The 15,000-nt window shown below is 38.2% G+C and overlaps 1 protein-coding gene across 1 annotated transcript in view; it reads right to left on the reverse strand.

Annotated features, from left to right (window-relative positions):
- LOC143024007 (glutamate receptor ionotropic, delta-1-like) overlaps positions 1 to 15,000 on the reverse strand; it is an 87,838-nt gene that overhangs the window by 23,322 nt on the left and 49,516 nt on the right. Inside the window, exons 7-10 of the mRNA XM_076182698.1 lie at positions 14,066 to 14,288; positions 13,577 to 13,698; positions 9,311 to 9,406; positions 1 to 38 (exon numbers count right to left, since the gene is read on the reverse strand). The exon at positions 1 to 38 is cut by the window's left edge and continues 94 nt beyond it. Coding sequence (XP_076038813.1) covers positions 1 to 38; positions 9,311 to 9,406; positions 13,577 to 13,698; positions 14,066 to 14,288 — 479 coding nt within the window. The remainder of the gene's footprint in view (positions 39 to 9,310; positions 9,407 to 13,576; positions 13,699 to 14,065; positions 14,289 to 15,000) is intronic.

A 15,000-nucleotide genomic window follows, 5' to 3' on the forward strand; every position in this document is an offset into this window, starting at 1 on the left:
CCATCCCAAATGGCCTTGTAGATCCCTGATGTGGCCGTCTGTTTGGCCACACACGTGTGTAAAAAAAAAAAGAAAAAAAAAGAGGAGAGAGAGAAGAGAGAGAGAGAGAGAGAGAGAGAGAAGAGAGATTAGTGAAATGTGTATCCATCCATACATACATACATACATACATACATACATACATACATACATACATACATACATACATCCATCCATACATACATACATACATACATACATGCATTCTAGTGATGGGACCATACAAAGGCTTTTAACGATTCCGATACGATACCCGATACTACGATTCTGACTCCGATACCTGTAATGATAAATTATCATAATTCATAGGGTTATTTTCAGTTTGGGAAACAAATATTTCATGAACATTTATTAATCATTTATCGGAATCAGAAGTTTAGAGTAGTATTAGAACTAGTACTTTATGGACAAAATACACTTATTCATTTATTATTTACATTATTATAGTTTTTATTTATTCATTTATTTATTTATCATTATTTTTTTTTTCGCATCCAACCTAGATATGGACCAAAAGGTCTTCTGTCGGCATGCTTCGCCTTTGTAATCCTTTGTAGATATTGGAATCGGAAGTTTAGATCAGTATCGGGACTCGAATCGGAATCGTTTTGGTATCACCCTATCACTAATACATACATACATAAAATATAAAGTATATAAAAAAACACATACAAATAAACACCACAAATACGTATATAAATACATAGAGTATATCGCATGATGACACAAACACATACAAACACATACATAAGTACAAATTACATGTCACACACACAGACACATACACACACACACACACACACACACACACACACACACACACACACACACACACACACACACACACACACACACACACACACACACACACACACAAAACATACAAAAGTACAAAAAGACATATCACACAGGGACACACACACACACACAGGCAAAAAACATACATCAGCACAAAATATCACTTAGAAACATATACACACACACAAAACATACATAAGTACAAAAAGACATATCACACAGGAACACACATATACACAGACAAAAAACATACATCAGTACAAAAATATCACATAGAAACACACACACACACAAACGCACACACACACACACACACACACACACACACACACACACACACACACACACACACACACACACACACACACACACACACACACACACACACACACACACACACACACACACACACACACAAATTGATATGATGAATATATGAATAAATGAATCACAAATAAGAGTAACATTGATTTGGTTTAACGTCGCGAACTCCCCCCGCCCCCATTAGGAGGCTAGGACGGTGCCCCTTACAGAGGACTTTGTAACGTGGAATGTAATGAACCATGCCATTGGTCCAACTCGCCGGCGGCAGGGTTCGAACCGCCGTCACCTCAACCTCCGCCGTAAGCAGCGACGCTCTAACCCGTTCGGTAAAGGTGGCGGCCCACTAGACATTTGTCGCTAGCATGCTACTTGCTTTTGCTACTTGGTCTGAGAAGCTGAATGACAAACTAAGAGAAGTTAATAAATCTAGAATACGAATGTTAGACACAAAATTGTTGAGATGTTCTTAATCTGCAGGACAGCATCTTGTATTTTCTTCTTTTTAGCAATTTTAATTATTTCTGCTCAGACCAAATAACAACAGCAAGTAGCAAAAAGCAAGTAGAATGCTAGCGTAGTGTGCCGCCAGCTTAAACAAGAACAACATACGAATGGATTATGAAGAAATTTCAATTAATAAACTCGAACTTTCCGTTGGACATAAAGATGGCGACCCACACAAACAAAATCATTTCTATCTATTTTATCTATTTGTATACCAAGAGCTTTTTCCCCCTTATAAGGGAGGTAGCCAAACCAAAGGCATGCACCCACTCCCACCCATTCTACTCCCGTCCACCGCCCTTTACCCCATTCTCATCTTAGCTCCTCATGGATGACGGGTCATACGTGTATCATCCCGCCAACCGCCCTGGGTCAGAAGTGCAGCAAGAACGAAATTAATTTTGAAAATTTCTTATTTGGTGATTTTCAAAATTGAAGAGTTGGTCGTGTAAGTAAAGATAGAGTTTTATTATAGCAAAGTAGCACTGGGGTTACCCTACACACACATATATATATGTATATATATATATATATATATATATATATATATATATATATATGTGTGTGTGTGTGTGTGTGTGTGTGTGTGTGTGTGTGTGTGTGTGTGTGTGTGTATGTTGTTGTTGTTGTTGACATTAGTTCTTTGTATGTGTTCCTTGGCAAAATTCAAACGCTCATTTACTAATTGAACTGTAGTATTGAACAAGCAAAGCTTCTAGTATGTATTTTTTGCCCTCAAAGGTGTTCGGTTAATAATGTCTATTGTTATTCTCCGAAAAGGTCATCGATTGATTCCCGAAGGCAGATTGGCGTTGAACTTGCTCGAGACATCTTCCTGTCCGGATAGTTCTTCTATATTGTCTTTGTTTCTCTTCTTCTCTCTCTATCTGTTTATCTCTCCCTCTCTCGCTGTCTGTCTATCCCCGTCTCTCTCTCTTCCTCTCTCTCTCTGTCTCTTTCTCTCCTATTAGTTCTTTCTATATGATATTTCTTTCTCTTCTCTCTCTCTCTCTCTCTCTCTCTCTCTCTCTCTGTCTATCTATCTCTCTCTCTCTCTCTCTCTCTCTCTCTCTCTGTCTATCTATCTCTCTCTCTCTTACTCTCCGGTTAGTTCTTTCTATATGAAATTTCTTTCTGCTCTCTCTCTCTTTCTCTTTCTGTATGATATTTTTTCTCTTCTTCTCTCTCTCCCTCTTTCTCTTTCTCTGACACCACTACGGACCAGAGGCACGCAACATTCTTTGATATGAGTTGAAATTAATTTTCACTTGAAGAGGAATGGCGGTCACTTTTATCTTCTTCTAAAAGAAAAAAGACACAACGAAGACGCAAGTAAAGGAAGAGATGAAAGAAGAACGAAGGAGAGAAAGAGGACAAAATAGAAGAAAGGGAAGAAAAAAATGAATGAAAAAATAAAAAGAAAGAAAATGAGAAATTAGAGAATAGAAAGAAAAGAGGAAGAAAGAGAGTGAAAGGAGTAAGAAAATTTATTGGATAAATTAAGAAAAAGAAAAAGAAAAGAAAATTAATGAAAGTAGGAAAAAAAAGAAAGGAAGTAAGAGGCGTGAAAGGAGGAAGAAAAATAGATAAATAAAAAAAGAAAAAAGGAATGACAGAGGAAAGAAAGACAAAAGGAAATAAGAAAGGAAAGGAGAGAAAAAAAAGAAAAAAGAAAAAAGAGAAAAAAGGAAAGAACGAAAAAAGAAGGAAATAAAGGAAACGAGAGAGGAAAAAAAGAAAAGAAAAGAAAAAATGAAGAAAAAAGGAAAGACAGAGGAAAGAAAAAAAAGAAAAAAGGGAAGAAGAAGAAGAAAGACAAAGAAAGAAAGAGGGGAAAAGAAAAGAAAAAAAAAACGAAGAAAGAAAAATAGAAGAAAAGGTAAGACAGACGAAAGAAAAAAGAAAAAAGAAGAAATGGGAAGAAGAAGAAGAAGAAGAAAAAGAGAGAAGGAAAGAGAGAAGGAAAGGGGGGAGAAAGAGAGCAAGAGGCGACAGATGCGTTCAAATCAAAATGGAAAGCGTTCCCTCGACCGAACGACGCATCACGTCGAGAATGACTTTAATCATCTTCAACTCAATCAGTGTTTTGATGAACAAAAAACGGAAGATGCAGCGTGTTTTGATGAACAAAAAACGGGAGACGCATTTCAGTCCCCACAAAGTCCACTTCAGAACATTCGTCCCTATTTCAGGACCTACAGAGCTTCCATGTCCTGAAGACGAGTTTCTTCTGAAGCAACACGGGGAAGGTGGTGGCACACTGGGCATTTCTCGATAGCATGCTACTAGCTTTTGCTACTTGCTTTTGAGTAGAAACTTCGGTTATGATTTTTTATTATAGCAAAGCTGAGTGGTGAACTAAGAGATTGTAAACCTAGATGAATGTTAGACATTCTGTTGATAAATCCTTAGAGAAGTCTAGATTTGTGTAAGCGAAAACATATTCTAGTTACTATTGAGAAATGTAGTAAGACATTTGTAAATCACAACTAACCACAGTCGGACGAAAGAAAGAGTTGCGTAAGCGAAACTATATATTTCGATTGCTAACTGCAACCCTCTTCAGTAGTACAAAGATTGAATGAACACAAGAGGTCAATTAAGTATGGCCAAGAAAATTCAGCCGTGTTTGAACACGTAAATAAATCTAATCACTGGATGGACTGGGAGAAATGTGACCTTATTTATAAATCTGGCTGTGGGTTCAGAAGGAAATTGGTGGAATCCACATTAATTGAATATGTGCCAACGATGAATATTTCAAAGGGTCAATGAACCCCAGACATTATATCAGGACTATTCATCACCAGAAATGATTTCAACAAGATTCCTCCCCCTTCCCTCTGACCTGACCTCATGTCAACCTCAGGTCACTTAGGGTTGGGGTAGTGACCTTTATTATTTTCCAAGTTCCCTTTCTTTTGTAAGAGGTTGCTATATAAGATAGCATCCTCCTTCCACTTTGTACTACTGAAGAGGGTTGCAGTTAGCAATCGAAATATATAGTTTCGCTCACGCAACTCTTTCTTTCGTCCGACTGTGTTGTTAGTTGTGATATTCTATTTCTTGAAATGGAGGTTGGAGGTAGGATGTCGGAGGAAATAAAGCCCAGTGTGATAACCCTATATGCATGTTAGACACAAACGCACTCTGTTAAAATGTTCCTAGAGAGGTCTAGAATTCTCTATGCGAACTCATGCTCTAGTTATTCAAGTGGAGGTTGAAGGTAGGATGTCGGAGGAAAAATAGCCCAGTGTGATAACCCCGTTATGCATTTTTTTTTTTATAAACCTATTCCTCCGATTAGACCAACAATAAATAAACAAATTAATTAATTAATGATAATATTAATAAAGACATATTATTACAGATAAAAAGACGGGACTCCATTAGTAGAAAACGAACCTTGTATATTAGAATTAGGTAAATATATATGTTAATTCACAAGCAAGCAAAAATTACCTCTACACACGCACACATACACATACATACAGACGCAGGAAAATACGTACACACACAAGAAAACATACAAACATACAGACACACAAACATACACACACATACACATACATAGACACGAAAGAAAATCCACACAAACCCACATCCACACACACACACACACACACACACACACACACACACACACACACACACACACACACACACACACACACACACACACACACACACACACACACACACACACACACACGCACACATCCACACACACACACACACACACACACACACACACACACACACACACACACACACACACACACACACACACACACACACACAAACACACACACACACGCACGCACACACACGCACGCACACATCCACACACACACACACACACACACACACACACACACACTCACACACCCAGTCACACGCACACACACACATACACATACACTCACACGCACACACGCAGGCACACGCACACGCACACATCCAGGCACACGCACACACACACATACACACACACACACACACACACACACACACACACACACACGCACACGCACACATCCACACACACACACACACACACACACACACACACACACACACACACACACACACACACACACACACACACACACACACACACACACACACACAAACACACACATCCACACACAAACACACATACATACACACACACACACACACACACACACACACACACACACACACACACACACACACACACACACACACACACACACACACACACACACACACACACACACACACACACACACACACACACACACACACACACACATCCACACACAAACACACATACACACTTAAACACACACACACTTAACCACACACACACTTAAACACACATACACAGGCAAAAGCACCCACACACACAATAGTGGAAAGTGATTGAGGCTTCTGTGTTGGAGAATTACTCCAACACAGAAGCCTCAATCACTCCCATTGTTACACTGAAATATCTTCATTCATAACAAAAGGGGAAAATATATATATATATATTTTCCCTTTTGTAATGAATGAAGATTTATGTATAGATAGAAAAGTCTTCGTCTTTTTTTTTTTTTGTGAATGAGTGCCGAGAATAAACGTTTATTATTATTGCTCTTGCCATTGTTATTATCATTATTGTTTTTGTGGGATGAGGAAACAAAGAAGGCTGTAGAAGAGAAGAAGCGAGCATTCACAGATTGGTTACAAAAGAGGACAGGGGAGTCATATGAGACGTACAAAGAAAAGAAAAGAGAAGTAAAGCAAAAGGTAAAGGAGGCAAAGAGGAGAGCAGATGTGAAATGGGGTAGGAGTATGACAGAAAATTTTGAAAGTAATAAAAAGATGTTTTGGAAAGAAATTAAGAGAGGAAGAGGAGGCGAATCAAGTAGGGAAGAAAAGGTAAAAGGTACAGATGGAGAGTTGATAATGGAAGAGATGGCAGTGAGGGGAAGATGGGCAGAATATTTTAGGGAGTTGCTGAATGTGAAGGAGGATAGGGAAGGAAAGATAGCTGCAGTGGGAAATGCGAAGAAAATGAGAGTGATGAGTGAGGAGAATGGAGGAGAAATAAGGAAGGATGAGGTGAAGGCAGCTGTAAAGATGATGAAAGCAGGTAAGGCACCTGGTCTGGATGGATGTCATGCAGAATGTCTGAAAAAAGGAGGTGCAGTGATGGTGGACTGGTTGGTGAGGTTATTTAATGTTTGCTGGAGAGAGGGTAGAGTACCGGAGGACTGGAGTAGTGCCTGTATAGTTCCTCTTTACAAGGGAAAAGGGGACAAGTGTGAATGTAGTAATTTCAGAGGGATTAGCCTGTTGAGTGTAGTAGGGAAGGCTTATGGGAGGATCTTAATTGAGAGGATTAGGAGAGGAACAGAGGGAGTAATTGGTGAGGAACAGTGTGGATTTAGGACGGGTAGAGGTTGTGTAGATCAGATCTTTGTGGTAAGACAGATATGTGAGAAAGCTATAGGAAAGGGGAAGGATGTTTTTTGGGCTTTCATGGATCTGGAAAAGGCTTATGATAGGGTAGACAGAAAGGCACTGTGGGAGGTTATGCAGATTTATGGTATAGGAGGAAAGCTTTTGGGAGCTGTCAAGAGTTTTTATGAGAGTAGTAGAGCATGTGTTAGGATTAGAAATGGAGAGAGTGAGTGGTTTGAAGTAAAGGTGGGACTTCGTCAAGGATGCGTTATGTCGCCCTGGCTGTTCAACTTATACATGGATGGGGTGGTGCGAGAGGTGAATGCTAGGGTAGTGAGTCAGGGATTGGAGATGGTTAAAGAAAATGGAGAAAAGTGGGAGGTGAGCCAGCTGTTGTTTGCGGACGACACTGCGCTTGTGGCAGGGTCAGAGGAGGGATTGAGGAAGCTGGTGGCAGAGTTTGGGAGAGTATGTGATAGAAGAAAGCTAAAGATAAATGTGGGTAAAAGTAAGGTGATGAGATGTACAAGGGGTGAAAGTGGCAGTAGACTGGAAGTGAACATTAAGGGAGAGCGACTGGAGGAAGTGGATAGTTTTAGATACTTGGGTGCAAGTGTAGCAGGAAAAGGTGGAGTGAAGGTGGAGGTAGAATGTAGATTGAGAGAAGCGAGTAAATGCCTTGGTGGTTTAAAGAGTGTAATGAGGAATAGACATTTGGGAATGGATGCGAAGAGGAGACTGTATGAAGGAGTGATTGTGCCAACAGCACTGTATGGGGCAGAAACGTGGAACATAAGAGAAGAAGAGAGAAGGAGTTTGAATGTGTTTGAGATGAGGTGTCTGAGAAGTATGGTGGGGGTTACTAGGCTAGATAGAGTGAGAAATGAGGAGGTGAGGAGGAGAACAGGGGTGAAAAAGGATTTGGGAGATAGGGTTGATGAAAGAATATTGGGATAGTTTAGACACATGGAAAGAATGAGTGAAGAAAGACTAGTAAAAGAGGTATGGAAGGCAGATGTGGAGGGAGTGAACATGAGGGGACGTCCTAGGATGAGGTGGATGGATGGGGTGAAGGGGGCTTTGGGGAAGAGGGGAATGTCTGTTGAGGAAGGAAGGGAGAGGACGGAAGACAGAGGTGAGTGGAGAATGGTTGTATATGGATGATGTTGTGACTGCATGAGGAGGAATGGGCGGGGAAGTGGGGGGTGGGGTAGTATGTGTGAGTAAATTTTGACGCAGCCCGAAGGGATTTCTCCCCGTCCTCACCTTATATGCAAAGGGGGACGGAGAGGGGGGGTCGCCGATTAAATGAAGCGGCCTCGCTGTGGATGTACTGTGTCTTGCGACACTGCTTCTGACCCAGGGCGGTGGGCAGGGTGCAGGGATGACCCGTCATCCAGGAGGTGCTCAGATGAGAGGAAGGGTGGGAGGGGTGTGGAGTGTATTTGGGGATGAAATGGGTGGGAGTGTTTTTATGCCTTTCCCTTTTTGGCTACCTCCCTTGGAAGGGGGAAAAAGCCTTGGTATATGTATGTATGTATGTATTATTATTATCATTATCATTATTATTATTATTACTATTATTATCATTATTATTATTATTATCATCATCATCATCATCATCATCATCATCATCATTATAATTTTAATATTATTATTATTATTATTATTATCATTATCATTATTATTATCATTATCATTATTATTATTATTATTATTATTATTATTATTATTATTATTATTATTATTATTATTATTATTATCATTATTATTATTATTATCATTATCATTATCATTATCATTATTATTATTATTATTATTATTATCATTATTATTATTATTATTATTATTATTATTATTATTATTATTATTATTATTATTATCATTGTTTAAATCAAGGAAGCTACACATGTTATATTGTGCATGCAGCTGAAGTACACACACATGCACACACGCACACATACACACACACACGCACACACACACACTAAGTAATCAGACTCAACGGCGCAGTGGGACTATTCACAATCGCTAACCCAGTGGTCCGAATTCGATCCCCGCCCACACATGAAAGCACACATACCCATACACACACACACAAAAAAAAAAGACACATACACACACACGTACACACACACTGAGTTTGAAAAAAAAGTCCTAAGACATCATTGCTCAACAGGAACAGTGACAGGCATCTGGTAAAGGAACTCACATACAGCATCTGGTAAAGGAAGGACCCGGATTCGATTGCCCAGGGGAGTTTGCTTTGGGTGACTAGGTCCTGGGTACTGTCGATGGGCAGTTGGACCTGAAGAAGAAGAGAGGCAGTCAATATTACCTAATGGCAGGAGACTAAGGTTAGGACCTGTTCACACTAGCGGTTTGAACCGCGCGGATATCGTGCGGAAATCGTGCGGAAACCGCGCGGAAACTGTACGGAAGCCGTGTGGAAACCACGGCGGTGCCGCATCGTCAATGAAAAATTGAGCGGTTGTGTGTGAACCCCTCCATTGACTTATAAGGTTCATGATCCGCGACGGTTCAAACCGCTAGTGTGAACAGGACCTTAGTATTATTATACGGTACTGTCTACTTTCGATTGGGTTTAAGGTCGCGAACTCCCCCCTATCGGGAGGCTACGACGGTGCCCCTCACAGAAGACTTTGTAGTGTGGCAGTGAATGAACCATGCCTTTGGTCCAACTCGCCGGCGGTAGGGTTCGAACCGTCGTCACCTCGACCTCCGTCGCAAGTAGCAGCAGGAGACTAATATTGCTTTCATACGCATCGACCTTTCGCCGTGCGCAGTCCACGACACGACGTCGTGTTCTCAAATTACCGTGAGCGTCTACGGAACCGACGTGTGAAAGCGTCTGTAGACACCTAGGGTTATGTAACAGCATGACGTCATGTCGTGCACGGCAAAAAGTCATCATGTGACGTCAATCACAGACGTCAATTTATGTATTGTTCAAGTAAATGATAAGGATATTAATAATGATAATATTATAACGATAATAATAATAATAATAATGATAATAATAATAATAATTATTATAATAATAATAATAATAATAATAATAATAATAATAATAATAATAATAATAATAATAATAATAATAATAATAATAATGATGATAATAATGATAATAATAATGATAATAATAATAATAATAATAATAATAATAATAATAATAATAATAATGATAATAATAATGATAATAATAATAATAATAATAATAATAATAATAATAATAATAATAATAATAATAATAATAATAATAATAAATAATAATAGTGATAATAGTGATAATAATAATAATAATAATAATAATAATAATAATAATAATAATAATAATAATAATAATAATAATAATAATAATAATAATAATAATAGTAATAATGATAATAATAATAATAATAATAATAATAATAATAATAATGATAATAATAATAATAATAATAATGATAAAAAGTAGACAATCATAATTATTTTCTGGCAATAATTATTTCCCATTTGTCCGTCTTAATCTAACGAATAGATTATGACGTCATATCTGCTTTGATATTTACAATTATGACGTCATGTCTATTTTGATATTTACAAGTAGACTATAGATTATGACGTCATCTCTGTTTTGATGATTATGAATATATTATGACGTCATGCCTGTTATTATACTGATTAATAGATTATGACGTCATCTCTGTTTTGATATTTACAATTATGACGTCATGTCTATTTTGATATTTACAAATAAATTATGACGTCATCACTGTTTTGATTACAAATACATTATGTTGTCATGTCTGTTATACTGATTAATAGATTATGACGTCATATGTTTTGATATTTACGAAATGATTATGACGTCATGCCGTCTGTTTTGGTATTTACGAATAGAGTATGACCTAAGCATCTACTACATCGACGCAACCAGTTGCATGAAACCGGTCGCACCCATTTTATTTTATTTTTACTTTCCCGTATATGGCTTACATTCTTAGTGTGTCATTCGGCGCTATATTGTCTTCAAGGATAGAAGCAATGCAACTGCTTGTGAAGTCGTAAACAACTGGTTTCATGCAACAGGTACATTGTCGTAAGCAACTGGTTTCATGCAACTGGTTGCGTTGTCTTAAGCAACTGGTTTCATGCGACCGATTGCGTTGTCGCAAGGAACTGGTTTCATGCGACCGATTGCGTTGTCGCAAGGAACTGGTTTCATGCGACCGATTGCGTTGTCGCAATGAAGTGGTTGCGTTATCGTAAGCAACTGGTTGCGTTGTCGCAAGCAACTGGTTGCATTGTCGTAAGAAACTGTTTTCATGCCACATGCTGGGTTGTCGTGAGCAACTGGTTTCATGCAACTGGTTGTGTTGTCATAACTGGTTTCACGCAACTGGTTGCGTCGGTGTGCGAGCTGCTTATGTTTTTTTTTTTTTTTTTTTTTTTTTGCGAATAAGCAACCCCCTCTTCGAACATTTACCTGGGGCCTGTGACTATGTTACGGAAAACGCGTTAATTGATTCAAACTTTTCTCAGTCATCGACAGTTCCCCTGAGAAGGAAATTAATCATTTTTGAGAAGATTCTGGAATGTTCCCATGGATACGGTTGTAGAAGAAGAAGAAGAAGAAGAAGAAGAAGAAGAAGAAGAAGAAGAAGAAGAAGAAGAAGAAGAAGAAGAAGAAGAAGAAGAAGAAGAAGAAGTAGAAGAAGAAAAGAGCAGGGGGGTTGGAAGGGGAGTGAAATGTCTTGCCTTTTTCAGGAATTATTTCTTTAGAAAGAGAGAGAGAGAGAGTGATGAAGAGAAATCAATAGAGAGAGAGGCACACAAAGAGAAAACAAGAGAGAGAGAGGAAGGGAGACAGAGAAAGCGAGAGAAAAAAGAGAAATCATGAGAGAGGGAGAGAGAAAGCGAGAGAGAGAGGAAGAGAGAAAGAGAGGCATAGGTAGAGGAAGGAAGAGAGGAAGAGAGGCAGAAGGAAAGAGAAAGAGAGACAGAGGAAGGAAGAGAGAAAGGCAGAGGAAGAGAGAAAGAGAGGCAGAAGGAAAGAGAAAGAGAGACGGGAAGAGAGAAAGAGAGGCAGAGGAAGAGAGAGAGAAAGAGAGCCCGCTTGACATCAGGTCTAGACTTCGTGTTATTGACTTCTGAAGCCGAAAAATTTGTCACATTCTTGGAAAGTAATATTCTTTGTTTGGTGTCCACCCCCTTCGCATAAGATCTTATTGCAGCGCTGTTTGCAACATCGCCAGGGTAGAGGGGAGGCGACCTTGGGAACGGCCGTCCTAACACTTGGGCCACAGGTCAGGTGACGCTTTTTTTTTTTTTTTTTTTTTTTTTTTTTTTTTTTTTTTTTTTTTTTTAGTCCCTGGCTTCGCCCGTCCGTGTTTGGCTTTCGGTCCTTATTGGGTATTTACAAAATGAGGGACGAACCGAACTTTTATCTCCTTTTTTACATCTCGTCTTTAGAAAGACTAAGAATTACTAATGAGGAAAAAAAGAGAAGAAACAAAAGAAAGACAAAACATAAAAAAGAAAAGAAAGGAAAAAAGAGTAAAAAAGAAAAAATACAAACAAGAAAAAAGAGGAAAAATTAGGAAAAAGAGAGAAAAATGAAAAGAGGAAAACAAGGAAAGAAAAATACAAAACATATCAAACTAAAAAACGATAGAATAAATAAAAAAGAGGACAAAATATAACAAAACAAACAAGTAATAAAGGCAAAAGGAAAAAGAAAAAGAAGTAGAAAATAGTGAAGTGAAATATATATATATATATATATATATATATATATATATATATATATATATATATATATATGTACAAAAAGATCACAAAACCACGTGATCCAATAAATTGCTGATAACCACAAAGGAAACCGGAAAAAACTATAATTCCCAAGCGCTTTCGTGATACTTCACGAAATATCACGAAAGTGCTTGGGAATTATTTTTTGTTCTGTTTCCTTTGTGGTTATCAGATATATATATATATATATATATATATATATATATATATATATATATATATATATATATATGTATAAATATACATATATGTATGTAAATATATATGTATATATAATATATATATATATATATATATATATATATATACACACACACATATCTATATGTATATATATATATATATATATATATATATATATATATATATGCAAATAACCACAGGAGAAGGGACACTTGTAGTCAGTAAGTACTTTCCTATATTACAACTTCATTTAGTCTGAAGATATAACATACGAGAGTACTTACTGTCTACAAGTTTCTCTTCTCCTGTGGTTATTTTGCATTTTTGTATCACGTTGATGTGATTACTAGCATATATGTATATACATATATATATATACATATATATATGTATATATATATATATATATACATGTGTATATATGTATATATATGTATATATACATATATATATTATATATATATATATATTTTTCATATACCTTGGGCACTGTGAGCATGGCGATCAGTGTGCCTGAGAAGAGGGTCAGGAGGACGAGGGAGACGAAGACCCAAGTGCCAGCCACGATCCTACAGGATCCACTCACAGGATGCCAAGTGTTACCTTAAAAATAATAATAATATATAATAATAATAATAATGATAATATACATGTATTTTTTCAACGAATGAATGGTCATCAAACAATCACCTAGCAGCGCTATTAGTTAGCTAGTTAGTATCCTATATTTTTTTCCAATTATAGTGGTCACCAAAATTACCACCTAACATCGCCACCGAGTATCCTAATCTAGAAAAAATAGATATGTCCTCGTTTTTTTTCAATTCAGGTCAAACTTAGGTAAAATTTAGGTCAATTCAGGAACTCAAGTCAAACTTATGTTAACTCGGGTCATACATCGGTGAACTCAGGAGGTCAACAAGTCAGGTCAGATTTAGGTCAAAATCAGGCCAACACAGGTCGAACTCACTCTGACTCGTGATACAGCGTAGAATCCAGAGGAGATAGGACGACTTGTCCCTGTGACCTCTTCCTCGGCCTCCCGTCCTTCCCTTCTTCGGGGAGATCTCCTTCGGGAGAGTTTCCGACTTCGGCGAGGCCTCCCTCAGGAGGTTCCTCTCCTCGGTGGTTCGACTCACGAGCACAAGGACGACCCAGACGACCATGAGGGACGCCAAGACACACGCCCAGGTCTGTCGAGGAACCACCGGACTGGGTTACACTTCAGGTTGATGCAGTCACATGTTAACTAACCTCGGGTAACTTAATCTAACCGGATTAGGTTACACTTCAGGCTGAGGCAGTCACATGTTACCTAAACTCGGTTAACTTGACCTAACCGAATTGGGTTGTACCTCTGGCTGAGGTAGTCACATGTTACCTTACAAAACCTCAGCTGACTTAACCTAACCTAACCTACCCGAACTAGGTTACACTTCAGGCTGAAGCAGTTACCTGTTACCTAACCGAATTCAACTTATCCTAATCTCAGCTAACTTAACCTAACTTACCGGGTTATACTTCATGCTGAAGCATTCACCTGTTACCTAACTTAACCTAACCTAATCTAACCGAACTGGGTTATGACTTAAGCTAAGGCAGTCATCTGTTACCTAACTTAACCTCGGCTAACTTGACCTAACCGAAATTGGTTATACCTCAGGCTGAGGCAGTCGCATGTTACCTAACCTAACCTCAGCTAACCTAACCTAACCTCAGGTGACCTAACCTAACCTAACTTAAATGCAGCTAACCTAACCTAGCCTAATTTAACCTCAGCTAACCTAACCTGAACTAGCATAATCTAACCTCAGCTAGCCTAACTTAACCTGACTTAACCTTGGTTAACCTAACCTGATTTAACCTAACCTCACCTAAAATTAACCTAAGCTAACCTAACCTAAT

This window comes from Oratosquilla oratoria, unplaced genomic scaffold (genome assembly GCF_046742065.1).
Source record: "Oratosquilla oratoria isolate Oo_2021 unplaced genomic scaffold, ASM4674206v1 SCAFFOLD79, whole genome shotgun sequence".
In the NCBI taxonomy this organism is placed as follows: Eukaryota; Metazoa; Arthropoda; class Malacostraca; order Stomatopoda; family Squillidae; genus Oratosquilla; species Oratosquilla oratoria.